At 40.6% G+C, this 22,872-nt stretch overlaps 1 protein-coding gene across 1 annotated transcript; it reads right to left on the bottom strand.

Moving 5' to 3' along the window:
- Positions 1-3,179: 3,179 nt before the first annotated feature.
- Positions 3,180-7,182, bottom strand: LOC125540587 (tau-cadinol synthase-like). Its single transcript, XM_048704194.2, has 7 exons — positions 7,081-7,182; positions 5,738-5,999; positions 4,689-5,064; positions 4,368-4,586; positions 3,889-4,024; positions 3,562-3,810; positions 3,180-3,473 (listed from the first exon to the last, which is right to left on the bottom strand). The coding sequence occupies exons 1-7, from the start codon at positions 7,180-7,182 to the stop codon at positions 3,180-3,182; spliced, it is 1,638 nt and encodes a 545-aa protein (XP_048560151.2).
- Between the last annotated feature and the right edge of the window lie 15,690 nt (positions 7,183-22,872).

Raw genomic sequence — 22,872 nt, 5'->3', positions numbered from 1 at the left:
GAGACCATCCACTTGCCTCCCGCTCCGGACATGGCTGGAGAAGGTTGAGGTGGCGTGTGCGGACTTGGGCGCTGGAGCTCGGGTGCGCGGAAATGGATAGGCAAAGGAGGAAGAAGGCGTGGATGAAAAGGTGGATCCTTATCCCCTTATATGGGCGGACACGACTATGCGTCCCCACCAGCCTGGTAAAACTCGCTTATCTCCCAAGCGCCGTAATCAATGGCGCGGTTAGGTTACCCATGCCCGAATTGATGAGAATCCCGGAATAAGGGACACGATCTCTGCTTTGACAAGACGTGCTAAGGAAACCGCCTTGCTAAACGCGCTGAGGTGGGACAGTAAAACGATTCGAATAAAGACTTGGCCGTGGTGTGATGTCACGCTACGGAATACGTCAGCAGATTAGATTTGTGTAAATATTATTCTCTCTATGGCAATATGTGGAAACTTATTTTGCAGAGTCGGACACTACCTTTGTGTTCAAAATCTTCTATGAAGTACTTGGAGGAGGAACCCGCCTTGCAATGCCGAAGACAATCTGCGCACCGGACTCGTCGTCATTGAAGCCTGGTTCCGGGGCTACTGAGGAAGTCCTGGATTAGGGGGTGTCCGGATAGCCGGACTATACCTTCGGCCGGACTCCTGGACTATGAAGATACAAGATTGAAGACTTCGTTCCGTGTCCGGAAGGGACTTTCCTTGGCATGGAAGGCAAGCTTGGCGATACGGATATGTAGATCTCCTACCATTGTAACCGACTCTGTGTAACCCTAGCCCTCTCCGGTGTCTATATAAACCGGAGGGTTTTAGTCCGTAGGGACATACAATCATACCATAGGCTAGCTTCTAGGGTTTAGCCTCTCTGATCTTGTGGTAGATCTACTCTGTACTACCCATATCATCAATATTAATCAAGCAGGACGTAGGGTTTTACCTCCATCGAGAGGGCCCGAACTTGGGTAAAAACATCGTGTCCCTCGTCTCCTGTTACCATCCGCCTAGACGCACAGTTCGGGACCCCCTACCCGAGATCCGCCGGTTTTGACACCGACAAAGACAAAGAGGACGGTGGGACTACGGCTCTACCTAGCTACAACTCGAAACCGAGCTTAATGATAGGGGGAATTACAATGGTGCTCACAGCGAGGGAGACGACAGCGAGCTCGCGTGGACGCGGGGAGGACTGGAGCGAGGCTAATCGCCGGCAAGGGCGGCGATGTGCGCGTAGATGACGATGTCGATGGCGAATGTACGGACGTCCCGGCTTTATTCGATGCTCGGGGTAGATGCAGCCGAGCACGACAGTTCTCCTGGAGGTCTTCCCAGGTGGTGAGGCACACGTTGGCCGCGGCAACGGTGGCGAGGCGCGCGGTCACCGTGCGAGCTTCCGAGCACCAAATCGATCCAAAGTGGAGGGGCGAAGGGGGATCGAGGGGGAACTGGGCGAGAGGGGTCTAGAGTTTTCGGTGGGCTCCTTTATAGGTAAAGAGGGGGCACGGATGGCCGCCACGCACGCCAAGGCGCGGCCATGGCCGTGGATGGCTGCAACGCCTCTGTTTAGTGAACAGAGAGGTAGAAGGAGAGGGGGAGTTGAGATGGCCTAGCTCCTCTTGCTAAATGGGCCAAAGTTCACAGTGCCATATCCAATCATCTTTTTCTACCACTATTTTGCATTTCTCCTCTGTTTCTATTTTAAGTTCGAACCAAATGAATTTTGTTGTAGGTGAAATTTGTCACATAAATACTAGGCATTATTTTGAGCATACCCACAAAGTAGGGAGGCAACTGGAGTTAAATAAGTAAGTGTTTATTCTGAGAAGGTCATTTTATTTGCTGCTGGACCATTTATTAATTTACTTGGAATTTATTTGTGAATCAAATGGAGTTAGTTTCAACATGAGAACTGATCAGAGGGAATTATAGAATAATTTGAACATTTTTGTTTTGTTGTTCGAATAAATATTATTTTTATCTTATTTTAAAAATTTGAATTTGAATTCGGTTTGGATCAAAGTGAGGTTAAGAAAATTAGTTGCGATGACATGGCACCATTAGTGTGTGATTATGGTAGCTTGACTACCCGGGTGTTACAAATATATACTCCTAGCACTACTACTACTAGTAGAGTATGCATGCATGCAATCCTACACGCACAGTACGAGCAGAATAAATCCATCCAGTGAACAGAATGTAACATCGCTCATGCACCCGAATAATTATGTAAGTTATAATAAGATTTGAATAAAGATTTTTTTGTTTAATACAACGGCCGGTGAACATAGGTGCACACTGAATCAGTCTTTCAACCAAATTACCCCGTTCACAGGTTCTTCTATAGCCCATCAAGTTTCCTACATTTGCAAGTTGTTTTGGTTTCCAGGCGACCAAACCCCACAAGGAGGAAGCAGCTGCACACCACGAACGACAGCAATGTGTCGTGCCATGGTAACAAGTCAAAATGCACCCCCCCTCCTCTATACGAGCATTCAGTTGTGATTTATGGACAGCTGGAAACCGAAAAAACTCCGGACCCATGTGGAAGCTGAACCTTAGTTTTTGGTTACTTGTAGAAATAATACCCTCGGCTGGATGACTTGAAATCAGGAAGCGAGACAGTTAAAAATCGTTTTGTGAGGTGCTGGAACTGCGTAGTGTGAAGTGATGGATGGTTTTCTTCCTGACTTTTAACATCCTCAGTTTCGGTTCCTCTTTCTGGGTCGGTGGGTGATTGATTCCCCTACGAACACAACACATCATTGATCTCCTTATATCCATAAAATGGAGGCCAAAAATAAGTTGATATACTAGCAAATTTGTATGTATGACTGCCTGTATGTAAGTCGTATTTTCTTGGTGTAGACGAGCCGGACTGCTTTGTTGGTCCGATTGCTCACCAAAACGAACTTGTATCAATCTCAAGTCCTGTTGTCTTTCCTCAAATGCGAACTGAGGCCGAAGTCTTCAGTCAGCATCGGTGATGACCATTACACAAGTGGCTACATGTAAAACTTTGATACACCATGAATTGCAAGGCAAATTAAACTCTTAGCCCAAGAGTTTGTGCAATGTCCCAGCTTAGGAAAATTTTACAAGAACATGAGTACATTAGATGTATCTTCTTGAAATATAGATGTAAAGATGTGCTTGGAAGTGCATAGGAATTGGAGGATGTTTACAATCTAGAGCTGGAGAGGGTCGATGAAATGCCGTTGGATCCTGTCTTTGTTGCCGCGGCTGAATGTGTACAGGTCGCCCTTGTCACGGAACAACATGGTCATGCTCTTGGTGAGGTTAGCGACCCGGTTCACAAACGGGAGAAGCGCACGACGGTCGTCAAATCGTGCTCGATTGGTAGTTTTCCATGCCTCTTCGACAAAAATTTCCAGCACAGCGATAGCTACCTCGCTCGTGACATGATGTTGGTTGATATAGCTCTCCAGGGAGCTGGCAACATCCAGCTTGTTCTTGCCATGCTGTGAGCAAGCACACATTTAATAATAGGTTACCTAGTCTGTCAGTTTACCATATAAGACACAACTGCATATAATCAAGGCTCTATACCTTAAATGCAGCCAAATCGTCCATGAAACGTGTCACCTCGCCGCAAGCCTTTACAATGTCAGGGTACCCAAGGGCCCACTTGAATGCTTCATCAGTCGCCTCATCGCCCATACCAACAAGTGAGCCGATGACCAAGGATGGAGTACCAGCAGAGATGACCGAGCACTTCACGTGGTCTTCAAAGCTTGGGATGTGGCTGCTATGGAACCATTCGGATTCCTGCTGGTAATGCTTGCACAGCGTTTGGAACTGCATGCATGCATTTTAGACTAATGAATATGGTTTTGAACTTTTTGATTGTAGGGATGCAGATGGATAGATACATACTGCTTTCCGACAGTGAACAATGCGGTACTTGCGATCTTGTTTCAGCTCGTTCTCAAACTCACTAAAGGTTTTCATTAACTTGACATAGTACCTCTTCAAGTACTCCGGTAAAAGAGTAATAGCACTGTCATCCCATCTGCAGGTATGACTAGTTAGTTTTGCCATTGCCGACATGCATCATAGACACAATACTCGCCACATTTTGAAAACTAAGTTGTATTCTATTCCTTTAAGATGAGATTTTTTTACTAGTAATTTCTCTATTAATATGCAGTTTATATGAAACAAAATTTGAATCATAAGTTCTGTTATAGGACTAATTAATCTATCAAAATCGGTATTATATAATTTGCACCACATATTAATGAAGTAGTTGTTAGTCAAAGCCTTGTCTTGATAAATCAAAATGCGCCTTATCTTTTCAGATGGAGGGGATATATAATACTACGAGGGGATTTTCTCAGGAGATCATTGCTGACATTTGTATGGCTTCATTGAGCTTCCGACCCTCTTCCAATGTAGCATGCATGTCGAAAGTATCATCCAGTAGGGATGATAGCGCGAATAACTTGGCAAGAATTAGTCGTGCATGTCCATAGTGTTGCTCATAGTGCACAGTGTAGGACCAGAAGTAGCATTCAACTATACGATTCCGAGAGTAGCTTAGCCCCACATCTTCATATAGATCGTTTCCCCACCTAAGATAAGCATAAGGGAACTGCTAAGTTATCACAATGAAAAACTATTAGAGCTAATATAGATATAACTAAGTCTATGCCCAAGCAAGATAGAGCTCATACCGACAAAAAGCCTTGAGCTCCCGTTGGTGAAGACACTGCAGAAGATTAAAGTCAAGCTTTGCAAGCTCTAGTACAGAGGGGTTGCATGCTTGGTCATGCTTGTACTCTGCAATATAATATGGTGCATCTATTCTGTTCAATGTTCTTGGTAATGGTATCTCGAGGTTTCGTTTCACTTGCTCGGATAAAGGGTACTTAAGACTACCCCTCATAGATTCAAGATGTTGTCTTGCAAAACATATGGCATTATCAAGTTCCGGTTCACCATGGATTGCAAGGTAAGCAGCATTGTATAAACATAACAACCCCCTTGGTTCACTAGTAATTGTATCCATGTTGAAGCTTCCATCTTTGCCCTGGAATTGATTGAAAATGTCTGCAAGACGGAGTGGCATATGTTATAAGCTTATTTGTATTAGCTCTTCATTATTCAAATATCAGAATTGCTCTGCATACAACACTTTCTTTACGACATTCGTATGATAGTCAAACAGACACAAGGTGCTGGCCAACTGAGTTGGATGGTGCAGATTGTGCGTCGAACACATACCGGGCCAAACACATCGTACATATAGCATGACTGTTCATATATGAATCCTCTATGTATTTTGTGGGGTAGTGCAATAATTCTTACACACACTAATCATAAAACACATGCCTAAACAGTTAAAATAACAACTAGTATATTGGAAGTGTGAGGATATCCCAAATAGCTATAGCACAACAACTATTTGGATGACGGGCCATTACATTTGGGATGATGTTGTTTCATGCAGCATGTAGTCCTCAATGAATGCAAAAGCTATTAGACATGATATATTCAGTCGTTTGGATAATGTTTTTTCACTAGTGCCAATAAATAACTTGGGCCATACGAGTATGTAAATATTCTTTTGTGTGGTGAATCAGAACCCAATTTATTGATAGTATCCCGTATTACGTCCAACTCTAAATGTGTAAATAATTCAGATAACATATGGATTAACAACATATATAGCTCGCATGGAACCTTAAATTGGCAGCATAGTAAATAGATGAGACATATATACCTGGAGATACCCAACATCCATGCTCTCTAAGCAAACGGAAGTGAAGAGCAACCTCATAGAGGCAATCACTATTGAATTCGCTCTTGTGGATTTCATCTATCACCGTGTTAATCTGTTCTTGAAAGAGGTGATCTATTCCGAGATGCTGGAGTGCATCCAGTAAAGTCATTTTCTCAACCACGCTACCTTTGGACGTCTTAAGCAACTTGTGTATGTCCTCCTTCAGTTTGTCCGCTTTCACTCTCATGCACTTTTCTGATATCTGCACGCATGCAAAGTTGTTTTATGATTAACCAAATGACAACTGCATACTCAAAGTTTACTTATCATTTTATTCCAAATTTTATGATGTCTTTTTAACATGCGTTATTATTTGCAGTTTTTACTTAATAGTCCCTTCCTTCCGATTCAAAGGACCGAACTTGAAATTCACCTCAACCAAGGTAGATCATGAGTGGTGGAATGGATTTCGTAGTTGTAGGACTACCCAAACTGAACCACTGCATTAGGTTGGATTAACTCCGGTGCATGCATGCGTGGCCATAAAATGAGCAGTAAACATTACAGTAATTGCTGAGTTTCTTTTTAATCCTTGCATGCAGAGACTTAATGTGCCTCAAAATCAAAACAAACGATGGAGAGAAATAAAAACGAGACAAAACATTTTTTTAAAGAAAATCCCTTTGAATCCAATGGGAGGGAGTATCCTTTACTTAATGGTCTGATTGACGACCAATTTATGTATCTTTATCCATGAGAAGAACTTCCAGGAAGAAACAAACCATCACATATTATATCATGAAAGATTCTCGTAACATTGTCAGCACTGATGCGAAGAGTCAGATATATGATAATATGGAAAGCTGAACATGGGTAAAAAGAAAGAAGGGAAAGCAACACTAGAATGCCAATAAACTACTTTTAATTCAGAATAATGTAAACACCCTTTATGTACATGAAACCATTTTTGCTAGGCTTTCTCCTACCACCAGATCTAGTCGTAGACCACCCACATTTACACCCATGTGTGTCTCATAAAGTTAGCTAGTAGACAGTATCCATCGTAAATGGTACACCTATCGAATGTATTGTGACAATATGTAAGATCACACCTAGTAATCATATTTTATTTGTAGCTTTTCTACATGATCATATTTATTTATGTACAAATATAAAGAAATTTCAAAAACTTACACGGTAAGACTGTAGGCTCATTGAAATGTTTTTTTTTTCTGATAATTTGCCTTAGGATATCTTTGTATAAATAGTTCTACATGATCATACTCAAAATGATAAATCAGTTCATGATGATATATAGTTGGATATATTTGTACTGTATGTACCTGGAGAGGCTCTGGATTGTGACGGATGAAGAAGTCGCCCCACACCGATGGCTCGAAGCTACAGACCCTCCTCTCAGGGGCGGCCGTGGCACCAGATGCCATTGGGATTGTGTGTCGTGTGCGGTAGTGCAGGCGCTCGCTTGAATATGGTGTTAGAGTTGCTATTGCTACGTTGGTACGATGGAGAAGAATGCATGAATGACTAGCTATTACCACCGGGCTTTATATACACATGTAGATCATGCAAAGCCAGAGGCCAGAGCTATACAAGTTTAGCAAGAGTCATCTGTTTACTTATTCTTTCTTTGAGAATGGTCCACATACCCATCCATTCATGTTAATCCATCACACGCAGCCAAAACGGTATACAACTTGGCCATTTTTTTGTGTGTATTGGATCGCTAGAAGGTATGTACCCAATACCGGATGAAACAGTAATGATAACTGCTCCGGATGATCGACCCACCCACATGCAGGATGAGGTGCCATGTTTTGTCCGGCTCCATGGATCGGTGGAGAGTCCCAGGCACCACAACATCTTCTTAATAATATAATGGTGATGCCCCTTGCGTGCATGCTACAGTTGCATGCATGAACAGCATGCAAACCACGTGCACGAATTAATAGTTTTATTACTGCTGGACAGTACAACAGTAGTATATCCTTGCTGGTTGGCTTCGCTGATTGATTAACTACTCCCATGCATGCATGCATTGCACGCTGTACTCTAATGAAGTTTGGCATCAAATGATTCTATCGGAAAAGAATCACGATCTGATCCCATTTTGGCAACGCCCTATGAGGCATCAATATTGGTTCCATATTGCTGGTACAAACTAACATGCTTTGTACGTGCATCGTCCCATGTTGCGGGTATAGATATCTGAGGTGGAGTCTCCAATATTGATGCCTCATGCACACTGCAATTAGTTAGTAACATCTGCATTACCAACTCGTGGACCTCATCTTCTATCACCGACTCGAGATGGACATCACGTACGACAAGGGTCAGTAAGCATAAGCTAGGGTCCTGACCAGGGAGGCCCAAACTGAAAATAACCTGTTGTCGCTGTTTAAATCACACGCACGTAATTCTCGCTTAAATTTGGAGTGTCACAAACTATTAATGACACAGTGTACTAGAAGATATAAATGAAAACAATTTTACCCGACCGGCCCTATGAGCACCTTCAACGACAAGAAGGCTGAAATAAATCAAAAAAATGCCAACACCCATGGGAAAAGGAAAAAAACATGAAGAATAATTTTAAAACATTTTTAATACCTGATGAATTGTTTTGAAGTATGTGATGTATATCTTTTTTCAAAATTCACAATGAATAATTTTGAAATACATGATGAAGATTTTGTAAAAACACTACGTACTATTTTGAATACACGGTGATCATTTTTCGAATATGAAACGACCATGTTTTATTGTAACACCATGTACAATTATTTTATACACAACGAACAATTTTGAATGCATGATTTTTTTTAAATACACATTGAACATTTGTTAAATACACACTGAATAGTATTTGCAAATATATGATTAAAAAATTTTATGAAACACTATGAACATGTTTTGTACCCTATGAAAATAACTTCAAGAAAAATAAAAATAAAAAGAAAATAAAATGGAATAGAAGAAGAAAATAAACTAAAATAGCAAAGAAAAAAGAAATGGAACAACCTATGTACTAGACTGGTTGAGTAGAGCACGTACAAGAACACCCAACAAACTCAACATAAAGTGTGAACTGAGCGATACCTTGTGGTGGAACCAAGTCATAGACTTGGCACTGTAGTCGCATTTTCTATATTTATTTCAGACTTTTTGGTCTTGTTAGTTCAATGGCAGGAAACGATCCCATCGACTACGAAGATGTCTATAGTGACTTCGTCAATCTCAAGATATTGTGCTGGCCCAGTATTTCGAGGTGCTCACGTATACAGGGTGTGCTTGTGTGCGTTCATAGAGGTGAGTGTATGTATGTGTATTTAGGCATATACATTGTACTGTGTTAAAAAAATCTCAATATAAAGTGAGGGAAGGTAAGGAAAGAAGAAAATCGCTTAATGGATCAGAGCTCATGAGCAGGCGCATGTAGACAACTTCATATATCTCGCGTGTAGGTTTTGCCTAGTGGGCGCCACTATGTCTCGCTTGACGCGACACACAACAACCTCTCACCTCAAGTGGCTGAAAGAAAATGGGACAACCCAGAGAGCGGGAGGTCACAGGCCTTAAAGTGCTCTTTTTTTTCTCGTTTTCACATTTTGTTTTCTTTTCTTCCTTTACTTTTTACTTTAATTTATAGTTCGAAATATTCTAAATAGATATATTAAAAAAGTAATTTATATAATATTTATGTTAAACATGCATTTGCAAAGTATTGAAAGTGTAGAGAAAAATGTTTCACATATATACGAAAATCTACGATGTGCACGAAAACAAAACAGATACCAAAACATATATTTTAACAAAAATCATATACTAAAATGGTTTGGTTTATACCAAAAATGTACAGTGTGTATGAAAACAATAGACATCAAAACATATTTTGAAAAAAACATGCTAGTCATGTATTCAGAAAATATTAAAGATGTATTTAAAATGTTAAAAAGGTGTATACACAAATGTTTGGATGTATTAGAAAACGGTAAGATGTGTACGAAAAAAATAGACAAAAATATATTTAGATAAATGTAGTCATGTATGTGAAATTTTTAAAACTTTATAAAAAATGTTTCAGATGTACCAAAAATATACAGGGCATACAGCAAACATAGATGTCAAAACATATATTACAAAAAGATGTTCATTAAGCATTTGAAGATTATTAAATATGTAGTTTTTGACATATACGAAAAACATCAATGTGCAATAAAAATTGAGACATTAAAAAAAAGAACATATAACAAGACAGAAAAACAAACAAAACCTAAATTGAAGAGAAAAATAAAAAAAGGGAAACCAAAGAAAAACTATTGCAAAAGAGAAAACTTACAAAGAAAACCGAGACATCCATCAAAGAAAAAAAACCAAAAAACAGTGAAAAAAGAATAAAAAACTAAATCAGTGAAAACCGATGAAAAAAGAAAAGAAAACTGAAATAGAAGAAATCAAATGAAACCAGAGTAGAGCAAACTCCACGACACGAACAAGTATAGGTAATTGGCCGGAGCATATGTGCGCATGCGTTGAGGCAAGATGGATGCTATACACGCTATAAGCATATCATTTGCGCCGCCTCGTGTTCTAGAGAGGAGAACCCTAGTTCGCGAATCCTATATCTCGCTTATAGCGTGTATATCTTCCATGCGATTGTAGCATTTTGTTCCCCGTTGTAAACTGGGCGGGACAGTTTCTTTTTTTAATCATTGGCTCATGTTCGATCGCTCCCTCGACCGCTCTCTGTAGCTGTAGGTTCGTTCAACTTGTTTTTTCCTTACCTTTTTCGTTTCTTTTTGCTTTTTCTTTCTGTTTCCTTTGTTTCTTACGGGTTTCTATTCCCTTTTTCTAATCACTAGTTTTTTCTTCTGTTTTTTTTCCTGGTTTTCACTATTTTTCCTTTTTCTTCTTTTTTTAATGATTTGTTGGCTTCTTTTTTCCTTTCCTGGTTTTGTTTTGAGTTTATTTTCTGTTTTTTGTTCTCTTGTGTTTTTATTTTCAATTACTTTCTCTCATTAAGTTTTGCTTTGGCTTTCAATGATTTTCTTCATTTCTTTCATGGTTTCCGTTGGTTATATTTTCTTTATTTGTTTCATTCTTCGTTTTCATTGTTTTTTGCTTTTCTTATAACTTTCTTCTTTTCTGTTTCTTTCTTGGGTGTCATCGGTTTACTTCGTTTTTCTTTGCTTCCATCATTAGTTTCTTTGGTTTCCATCGGTTTTATTTGTTTTTGATTTTTTTTCTTCAACACATGTGTCCATTTTTCATTCACATTTGTACATTTTTGTGTACATTAGGATTTTTTTCTACATGTTTATCATTTTATAAATAGAAGATTAATTTTTTAAAAAAAAATTATGTTTGATGACTACTTTCTTCATACACATTGTACATATTTTCTATATACCAGGATGCTTTTTTAATACATGTTTAACTTTTTTGAAGTATATGATTGACAAATTTTTTACAATATAAAGATTTGGTAAAATTCATGTTTTTATGATCAATTTTTTAATACACGATCCATATTCTTCGTATACATCAATGACATTTTTATGCATGTTTAATTTTTTTTGAAATAGATCATTAACATGTTTTAAATTTTAGTGTTTCATGACTACTTTTGTCTAACAAGATTAAGTGCCAAATTCGATTATATGTTCTTCGATGCCATATGGCATAACTCATTTTCTGAACATAATTTCATTGTCCTTAGGAGCCAGCCTGGACCAGTCTTTGTGGCTACTTTGTTTGGAAACATATGGCTAGACTCTGCACAACTGTGAATAGTACACACAACTTAATCTCGTTGTGTCCAGATATATCTCTAGTACTTGACTACTCTAAAAGCATGCATGGCGGCAATTCTAAACATAGTGACACAGATCCTAAGATCGATGGACGAGCAACCAATGCCTGATGATGACATGATGGATATAAGGACAAAGATTGCTTCATTCCTCACCAATTATGCTATCCATGGTAATCATTAGGATATTAAACATTTCCTAGTCAATTTTGTGCGATAGTGCCTTTGCTACCCGTGTTGTCCTTCCGTATATGGCAATGCACATTCAAAATTTGACTCTATGTTCATGTGATCATTAAAACTACCACACATCATGATGGTGTGTACGACACATTATTTGACTCCATATATATGTTCATTATTTCACTACATCTTGGTGTACCACACTTGCTTTCTGCAAAACGGCCTATTTGGTCAACTGTACGGGGCTAATAATTGGAAATGTCAGAATGGATTCAAGAAAACGCACACTGTTTTAAATAACCAACCGTGTGTGATAATAAAAAGGACCACACGCGTATGACATTTCATTCGTGTGCGATCTCAGAAAAGAAGCACACCGGTACGAGATGACAAACCGTATGAACTGACAGGCACATCACACAGTCGACAATAATAAAACACATGCAAATAAATACGAACACATAGCAAGAAGCTTTGCCAACTATCTGTGACGAATATATATCCCACATGATTTTACCTCGGAAGTCGTGCTTGATCACCTGAACCATCGCCAACGATTTCCGGAGGCAAATGTTTGCAACGAACGTATCTATCGCATACAATTAAGAATACATAACTATTTGTGATCATTTAGTTATCACACGGTTGGCGATACATAATTGTGCATGTTCCTCTAACCAATGCCACACGGTTAGATTATACTGAACATGGTTAATGTGCTTGTCTTGCACACATGATTTCCCTTACCGTCAGTGATCGGTCCCCCCATCGCGAACCCACACGAGCACATGGTCTCAAAACTTGTCTGCGGTTGCGTAAAAACCGTGTGAATATCGGTCAGGTGTAGTAGCGGGAAAGTTTGCTCTAACTGTCAAGGGATAGGGGAGAAAAGTAGAAACCCTAGATTAGGGCCAACTATAGATGAATGTCCCTTAAATACCTTATCATATTTTATATACACAATAAGGATGTTTTAAATATACATTTTTGTAGATCCATGAAAAATATTTTCAAGCACATTAAAATATATTACTTTTAGTATTTTAACATGTTAAGAAATACTAACATATACCAAAAATATATTTTAAACATTTTTACAAAATAAAATGTTCAAAAATTGAAGTTTATTAGGATGTTTCTATGGATGGCCCAATAGCATTAAATGAACGTTTGCCTGACTTTTTTGACACTCACCATATGTGATTAGTAGGGCCAGCCCTATTTGATCACTAATTAAGGGGTACCACTTGTAAAGGTTACTCCCACCTTCATAGGCACTGACAACAGTCACATTGTATCTGTGTTACTTGGCGCAGCCTGAGTTTTATTTTTTTCGTAGATTTATTTTTTCAAAATGTTCTATCTCTTGAACCGTGCGTCCAAACTCCGAACCATTCTCATTGTCAGATTTCTCGCGTCAAGATCTTCAAAACTAGATCGCATGTTAATAAGTTTCAGTGAATTTTTTTCATGAAAAAATGGGGGAAAAACTAGAGCCGGAAGCCATTTTTTCACTTTTTTTTTACTTTCCAAGAGTCACGGCTGCGCTTCTCGCGGAAGCAAATCTATGCCTCTCGAGGAACAACAAAAAAAAACACATTTTTGCCCTTTCCGTGCGGCACAACTTTGCCTCTCGCAGGCAAATCCATGCCTCCACGAGAACCAAATATATGCCTATCGTGGAAGCAAACTAATACATAGTTGTGCCTCTCACAGAAGCAAATATTTGCGTTTACGAGAAGCAAATTTGGGCTTATACAAGAAGCAAATATGTGCCTCTCGTGGAAGTTAAGAGAAAAAGAAAACGTGTTTTTCCTCGCGAAAGCAAATCTGTGCTTCCACGAGAAGCAAATTTGTGCCTCTCATGGAACTAAAAAAACCCGTATTATTTCCCTTTTTCGAGAGTCACAGTTGTGCCTGTCGTGGAATCGAATATGTGCCTCCATGAGAAGGAAAATTGTGTCTCTCGTGGAGCAATACAATAAATGGTTTTTTTTGCGCAATTTTATTTTGATTTTTCTCCCTAAATTCTCGGGAAAATAAGGCAAAAACCGAAAAGCCTAAACAACCTGAAAAAAACTCATCTGAGCCCCAAAAAACACATACAGAAAAACTACAAAAAAAAATTCCGAGGGAGCGCCCAACACGTGACATGTGGTGACGACTGAGATCACGCCAAGTGGCACACTCTCAATCCATCAAAAGTTATCCTTGCAGAGCTCCCTCAAGGGCTATACCTTAATTAGTTGCTCTCCTGTTTGATAGTCATTAAATTGTCGTGGTGTCGCACAATGGCGTTGTAGGGGGGCGGTAGCCCAGTTAGACATCACGTTATCAAGTTTATCATTTTTTCCCCTCTTTACCTTGGTGTTTTTCCAATTTCTGTTTCGCTTTTTAACATATAAACATTACACAGACATTTATTGGAACAACCACGTGGACATTTAAAATATGCGTGTACATTTTCTGCAAAATGTACACATTTGTTGAAATCTCTGAACATTTTTCTAGGAAAAATGAGAATATGTTGTGAAATTTCAAGAATATTTTTGAATATTTTTACATTTTTTTTGAACATTTGACAAACAAGCCATAGACTAGAACTGGAAGAAAAGATATAAATGCAACAGAAAGAGAAATCAAGAACCAAAAAAAAAGAGGGAATAGGAACGGACGGTTTGTGCGTCACCATGAGATAGACGCCTTGTGCGTTAGCTCGACATTATAGTGTAGTGATTGTTAGATAGAATGCACCGAGTACTACTGAAAGCACATCAGCACATGAGCTAAGGGCGACGCTAGAGGCTGGTCGATCGACCCTAATTACGGTCGGTCACCGTGCAGACGTCTAATGCCACTCGCTCATAGCTGTTCGATGGCTTTGTTCCCATCGTCTCTCACGTGTCATGGACACATATGAGAAAAACATGTTGGGACACGGTGGCCGCCCCATCCCCCGCATCGCGCACAGCACGTCCGCCCTCGCCGATTTGCCTCGACACCGACGCTTGCCATCATCAGTCGCAACAACATTGTTGGAACCGATGTATTTCCGTTATGATGAGTAATTGAAAGGGGTTATGCCTGATTCAAAAAAAAAAATCATCAGTCGCAACAAAAATGTGGGCTGAACCAGCTTTTCATCACCGTCTCGTTGCATTCATGAAAAATATTGGTTCCAGCTCAACCAAAGATGGTAGCAAATGGGGCGCTGGTTCCGGCAAAACCAAAGTCAGGTGGTAGCATTTTGGGCGCTACTTCCAGCAAAATGCCCCACCAGTGGCAGCAAAACGCCTCCCCCGGTCCTAGCAGAAACTCGCCCATGCCGGCGGTCTGGAGCCTCGGTTCCAGCACCATGACTTAGAGCAAGTTAATAATATAGCTAGCTGATGTCTATAAGGAGCCGCCATGTCATCTATAGCCATCATCTACATGCACTTATACAATAATGTGGGCTATAAGGTTGGCTATTACATTACTACCACTACGATAAGCGATTTTTGTTGGCTATTACATTTCTACCACTGAGATATGTGGGCTATAAGGTTGGCTATTACAATACTACCACACGAAAAGATGGAATTGGTGAAGAATCGCTCAGCGAGGGGATGGTTCACTCTCATGCACTGGTAATGGGATATGGTTCACTCTCACACGATAAGCAAAGGGCGTGGCGCAACGAGCAGCGATGGATCCACGCGAATCGCATGGCGCGCATGATCAGCGGAAGTTTTGTCCGGTCGACCGAACAGATGTGTTTACCATTAGCTAACGGGTTGGGTGTTTTTTCGGAGAATAAGGGTTGGGTGTTTTTTTTGGGAGAAAACGAGTTGGATGCTGTGGTCGGCCCATCTTATCACTCGCTTCCAGATCATGTTTTCCAGCAAGGAGCCGAGAAATCCTGATAGTGTGTACTAATGTAAAAAAAGCAATATCAATATTAATTAATACATCAGCTCAAAAGATTAAATAACACATCTAATATACTTAACCAAGTGGAATTTAAAAAAATAGACAAAAATTGACACGGCAAAATTAATTTCCTGTATTTATTTTTCTTCACCAAAGTACGCCATATTACCATAACCATTCATGTGTTATGTTATGTTTTCTACTTTCTCTCTGTAACTAAATATAAGACGTTTTTAAGTCCTTATAAGTGTTCCATGATGTTTGGGAAAAAGTGCAGTTTGCAGAATCAAGTGGCTATAACGATAATCTTAAAAATTACGGTGGATGGGTTCGAAGATAAATATCTTGGACTAACGGTTCCAAAGGAATGAATGAAGGCTGGTAACTTGGTAACTTTCAATCTACTAATGAAAAGGTTTTGAAAAGTCTCCCTAATTGGATTGAAAAATAAGCTTCTTCTGGGCTGAAGGAATACTTAATAAAATTAGTTATTCAGGCTTTACATGTGTATGAAATGGGTATCTTTATGTTTCCGGCTTCCCTTTGTGAGGAGTTACCCAGATTATCAGGAACTTTTTGGTGGGGAGATGAGGAAGACAGAAGGAAAACTCATTGGTTAGCATGGGACAAATTAACAATGTCTAAAGATAAGGGAAGTATGGGATTTCGGGATCTCAGATTATTTAACCAAGGCCTCTTATAGCTAAACAAGCATGGCGGTTATTGGTTCATCCGGACTCGTTCTGTATTAAGATGATGTAGGCAAAGTATTATCCTCAGGAACATATTCTTGATACGATGTTTCCACAGTCTACATCAGTGACTTGGCAAGGTATGATGCATGGTCTGGAACTGCTTAAGAAGGGAGTTATTTGGCAGGTTGGTGATGGATTTGGCATTAATATTTGGAGGGATAATTGGTTACCCAGGCTCTTGTCTTAAATTTCAGCTAAAAGGCATAATACTAGATTGAAGTGGGTCTCTGATATGTTCTTGAGTGGGAGAAAGGTTTGGGGTGAAAATTTGATTAAGTATCTTTTCTATCCCCATAATGCAGAGCAGATTCTTAATATTCGTATTCACGCATTTGGGGATGGGGATTTTATTGCCTGGCAACATGAGAAGAACAATATGTTGGGGAACATAGCAGAAATTCAAATTTTTTTTGAATATGTACTGCAAGGCAACAGCCTCACAGCTCTTTATTGAAAACAACAAAGAACAAAGTCCTATTACAAGTCCAAACAAGTAAAGAAAAGAGGAAGACAGAGATACTTACAAAGTTACAACCCAAGCAGGGCAAAGAAAAACACTACCTAAGGAAGGTTAGAGATCCAAGTTAAAAGGCTATCCTTGTATTTACATTTTATCCTATGAGAAAGAAGGGTTATGTCATGGATGAAGTTATGCCTCCATGCGCTGAAAGAAGGTGTCTCATTCCTGAAAACCTCGCCATTCCTCAAGATCCAAATATTCCAAGCTGCTGTAAAGACCACTTCAGTGAAGAAAGAATGCCCAAAATCCTTCCTAGCCTTTACTGCCATGTTGTAAGTTGTCATCCCAGGTTGTGGGTCCCAGATAATCTGCAAGTAATTCCAGACTCTAATGCTAAAATTACAAGAGAAGAACAGATGTGCACGATCATCATGGATCAGATATGGACATAGGACACAAGTATCATCTTCCACATGCCAATGCCTTCTGAGTAGCATGTTTCTGGTGTTTAAACGATCTCTCAGCAGTAACCAACCAAACATTTTGATTTTCAATGTACATGAAGATTTTCAAATCCATTGGAAGATTGGATCAACAACAATATGCTGATGCTCATACACATAGACGGATTTGGGTCTGAAACAACCCTTATGAAAAGGCCAAATCCATGCGTCATGATTTGCAGAGCAAGAATAATCATGAGTCAGCTGTTGAAGACATTGAAGCTCAGCAAAGGCCTGTGTAGAGATGGGCAAATGCAAATTTGACAAAAACTCCTAGGAAAGCACATCAGACACTGAAAGCTGCTCATCAATAACAAAGGAGAAGAGCCTGGGAAATTTTTCACTGAGACAGGAACCCTTAAGCTCAACCATCCATCTGTCAGACCAAAAGAGAATGGACCTGCCATCACCCAACGCTGGAGTAGCCATCTGACAGTATTTGTCAGCCAATTTAAACACATCATGCCACCAAAAAGATCCACAGAGTGTGGTAGTATGAGGGACAGAGTTAGCATAGTAAGCATTCCAAATAAGGCCAACCCAGGGGATGTCATGATGATTATAAAATTTGTGCAAGAACTTCATAAGCAAGGCCTCATTCTGCACCCTGAGATTAAGCACACCAAGGCCCCCTTTGTTTTTTGGTAAGCATACCAAGTCCCAAGCAGCCAGAGATTGTCTTGGAGTATCAGAGTTTCCTCTCCATAGACATTGTCTCTGAATCCTTTCAATTTGCTTCAAAATTCCAGTTGGGATGACTAGTGTGAACAGGAAGTATATGGGCATTGATGTTAAAACAGAGTGGAGCAACTGCAACCTGCTACCTTGATTCAGAAAACATGAAGTCGCAGACAATCTTCTTTCAATCCTATGCACAAGGGGCATGAGGTCTTGGATTGAGGGCCTTGTAGTCCCCATGGGTAGGCCCAAGTAAGTAAAAGGCATGGTTCCTATGCTACATCCAAGAATTGAGGCCAACCTGTTAGCTTTATCAGATGACATGTTCATAGGCACCATAAGGGATTTTGTAAAATTCACAGATAATCCTGTTGTCGCAGCAAAGACATCAAGCATGTCTTTAAGAGCAAGCAGTTGGTAATCAATAGCAGGCAACACAATTAGTGTATCATCAGCATACTGAACAATGGGGTAATCCTGGCTGTTGGAAGGGATTGGCAAAGTCAGAATTCCTTTACTGCACATGTCGTTGACAACAGACTGAAGCAGGTCAGCGGCAAGGACAAAACGAAGAGGTGACATTGGGTCTCCTTGCCTGACTCCTCTCTTACATTTAAAATGGTTACCAGGAACACCATTAAGAAGCACAGAAGAAGAACCAGAAGACAAAATAGATTGCATCCAGGAGATCCATTTGTCATTAAAACCCTTGTATCTTAAGATTCTAAGAATGGCATCATGCTCAATAGTGTCAAAGGCTTTAGTAAAATCCAATTTCAGCAGCACTATTGGTCTCTTTGAGGCATTACACTGGTGGATATACTCAAAGCACCAAGCTAGACAATCCTGAATAGACCTGGATTTAATAAACCCATATTGGTTTTTATGAATACAGGAAAGGATGACCTTCTGCAACCTGTTTGCCAAAAGTTTAGTGAGGAATTTCAAACAGGTATTTGTCAAAGATATTGGTCTGTAATCATTCAAACCCTCACGTGAAAGCTTTTTTGGAATCAAGGTTATGAGAGAACTGTTGATACACTCCAAATCAAGGTGCCCCTCAGACAACTCTTTGACCAGTTGATGAAAGTCATCTTTAATTATGTGCCAACACTTCTTAAGAAAAAGGCCAGTGAAACCATCTGGCCCAGGTGCTCTGTCAGGAGGCATTTCCTTAATAACACAATCAATTTACTGCTCAGAAAAGGGCTTGGTCAAGTCGCCTAGTCCCTGAACCTTCTTAATAATATTTGGCATATCAAAACCCATTTGTGTATTATTTGTGCATTCCATCCTCTGCTTGAACTCCTGCAAAAATAATCCAGCAATTGATGCATGATCAGAGGTCACTTGCCCATCATCAGAAGTTATACTAGAAATAGAGTTATTCCTGTATCTCTCTATGGCCATGGCATGGAAAAATTTGGTGTTTTCCTCTCCCACTTTAATGTTTCTAATGGTACATCTCTGCTTCCAGTAGATAAATTGCAACCTTAGAGTTTCCTCCAAATGTAACTTTACAATTTTCCTGAAAATTTCCTCAGGCCCAGACAAAGGCCTTAACTCCTCAAGACCATCCAGACAAAGAATTACTTTATTGCAGTTGGAAATTAGAGCCTTGATGGTAGAAAGGCTAATGTGCCAGTGTTTGAGTGCCTGCCTGACAGCTTTGAACTTTGCAGATATTATAGCAGCAGAAGATCTCTTATGAACTGGCCTACTCCAAGATTCACTGACACAATCAAGAAAACCAGGCAAATTAGTCCAGTAATTTTCAAATCTAAACACTTTGGCCTTGGGAATAGTGGTTTTGATTTGCACCACACATGGCACATGATCTGAAGTGGTTCTAGCCAGAGGAAGGACCATAGTGTTAGGATAAGAACATGTCCATGAAGGGGTTGTAAAAAACCAATCAATCTGTTCAAGCAAAGGAGCAGTTTGCATATTTGTCCAAGTGTATCTTCTGCCCTTGATAGGTAATTCAATTAAGCCCAGGTGCCCAATAACCTCATTAAAGATGAACATGTCATTAATATCACCACCTGGTTTATTCCTATTATCCATTGATCGCATGAAATTGAAATCACCCAGTAACAGCCAGTTAGCATCATCAGGGATAATTATATCATGTAACCAATTAATAAAATTATCTCTAGTTGGATTTTGACAGGGACCATAGACTGAAACTAGAGTCCAGGTTTGAGAGTTATGAACAGACATGAACTCCACCATAATACCAAAACTATTGGACTCAATTAGCTTCCCGGCAAACAAAGCAGTATTCCATACGACTAACAACCCACCCGAGGCTCCAGATGAAGGCACATGGATAAACTGATCAAAACGTCGTGGACAACACTTACGGATGAAGCGCTGATCAATGACCTCACATTTTGTTTCTTGGAGGCAAACAATGGAACAAGCACTTTCATCGATTTTCTGACGAACTGCACGCTTTCTGTCATCTGAATTCAGACCTCGCACATTCCAACAAAGAACTTTCCAATCTCTAACATCATTGTGATTCATTACAGATCATAATTAAGTAACAGCAAAAGACTGTCACATAATGACAGTACTAGTTCAGCCAAGGGATAGCATAAAAGTTCAGACAAAGCCTAAAAGATAAGTGCAGATAAATGGTTTTCACAAGGGTTAACCATAAACCCCACCAAATGAAACGATCAGCTATCATTGGAGCTAGGAGGAGCAGAAGACTTGCAAGAAGAAGCCTCAAGCTTCTCCTTAGTGAGCTTCTCCGGCCCAATGCCGAGGCGAAGGCCAACCTGCTGTAGCACATTGAGTGGCGTGGGCGGCGACATAGTAGGTTGATCTGCATCGTGAGGAGGAGCCCGCGGTAGTTCGCCATCCACAGTAACCTTGCGCTTCTTCTGAAGCTTTGCTGCAGGTTTCTTCTTAGGGGACTTGGCTGGAGTAGAATGCCTGAAGCCATCACGTAAGGCTGAGAGCCTGGCACTGCGCCTAACCTCAGACTCAACAATCACAGACTTTGGTTTACGAGCACGAGCTGGACGCTGACTTGGGGCTGCAGAGAAATTGAAGGCATACATCTCAACCGCAGACAAAGCTGGATCAACCATGGCACAATCCTCAGCAACATTGTCAAAACAAAGTGCACGAGCAACAGGAGGCCTCCTTGGAATATTCACCATTCGACGAACAGGTGAAGGATGAAAAACCAGCTTGTTCTTCATAGAAGAATAAGAAAAAGATACCTCTCAAGAGCGCTTAGATAGTAGAACTGGTTTGAAAGGACTGAAGAACTGTAACCCTCGAGGAATGTGCATTGTATCAAAGACTGGCATCATACGCTGAAAAGATCTTGTCCATTGCATTACCGGAGGAAGCTCTGGTCTGAAAACTGTCAGAACTTGACCAATAACAATGTGAGGCTGGATCAGAGGAGGCACATAAGCTGCCACAACACCTTGCTGATTATTGACAGATCCCTCAGCAGAATCAACAGGCCCTGAGTTCTCTAAAACCACTGACTCTTGAGAAGCAGGAAGTGCTTCATCCTCATGAATCTCCTCAATAATGACATTGTCATGCTGGTTATGAGGCTGCGGATCATCATTATGAGCATGAGGGTCCTCATTCCAACCCAGCTCTGGAAACTCAGGCATGACAAAGTTAGCATTATCAAAATGCATGTTCCCGGGCAACGGATGAGGGTTTCCATTGAAAGGCATCGGATCTTCATCAGCTGGCATAATGTCAGCAAATTCTACAGAGAGCACATAGATAGGTGCTGTCCAAGAAAGACGCGTAGCTCCAAAGTCTGCATACTCACGATAGACAACATCCCTAGGTACTTGCTGAGGGCTTGGGAAAGAAACATAAACAAGAGTCCTGACTAGCCGCGGATCATCCTGATGCCAGATATAAAAACGACCAAAGGTGCTAACTGCCTCAGAAATATGCTGTGTTGTGCGGTAGTCCAAAGGAACACCTAACATCATAATCCAGCCCCTACGAAAACCCTGAATAGCTCTGTGATTGATGCCTTGATCATGAGGAACAAACCGAACAAAGTGACCATTGCCAAGATCATAAGGAGGATGATTTATAATGGCATGCCTAGATGCAGGAGATCGGAACTCAAACAAACCAACACCTTCAATCCATTGCTGATCACTAAGAACGTCATGGTGAAGCTGAGTCATCCCAAAATCACTAACCAGTTGCCGGAAGTGATGAATCTGTCCAGGTGGCGGCGGAGGCTCAATAAAGCCAATGGCAAACTGCTCATGGCGACGGTCCGGCGCAATGGCTGGAGAGTAGAAAGTCCAAGGCACGCGGGTTGGCCCTCCATCGATGAACTCAAACCCCGGTGGAAGGAACTCAAGAGGATCTAGAGGAAAATTTGCCATGTCTTGCTCTGGTGGAGGTGGAGCAGGTTGGTGGTGCACGGGAAGTGGTGAAGACGTGACGTGACTCGTCTGCGCCGGCGCGTGGGTCGTCTCTATACCCGAGGAGTCCCTAGGCGATGGAGTAGTAGGCTGACTCGTGGCGGGCATGGGAATCAGCAGTGGAGATTTTTCTGGATTTTGTTTCATGTGTTTAACTCTCCAAACATAACCATTATCCTGGGCCCAATTAATGCAATCCCGACGACGATGACCATAACATGAGCAAGCCTGGCAAACAGGACAAGAGACCGACAAGTGGCCCCGCTGATGACAGTTGGAACAAGTTAGAACTCGGTCCATCATGTCATTGACCATCTCATCAAACAAATCAGCAGCTTCCTGAGTATACGGGATATCCATTGGCTGGGTGGTGGGCTG

Source organism: Triticum urartu, chromosome 2A (genome assembly GCF_056163025.1).
Source record: "Triticum urartu cultivar PI428250 chromosome 2A, HENAU_Tu73, whole genome shotgun sequence".
Taxonomy (NCBI): Eukaryota; Viridiplantae; Streptophyta; class Magnoliopsida; order Poales; family Poaceae; genus Triticum; species Triticum urartu.
Note: the sequence above shows the minus strand (reverse complement) of the source record. Positions and strands in the feature narration are given on the sequence as shown.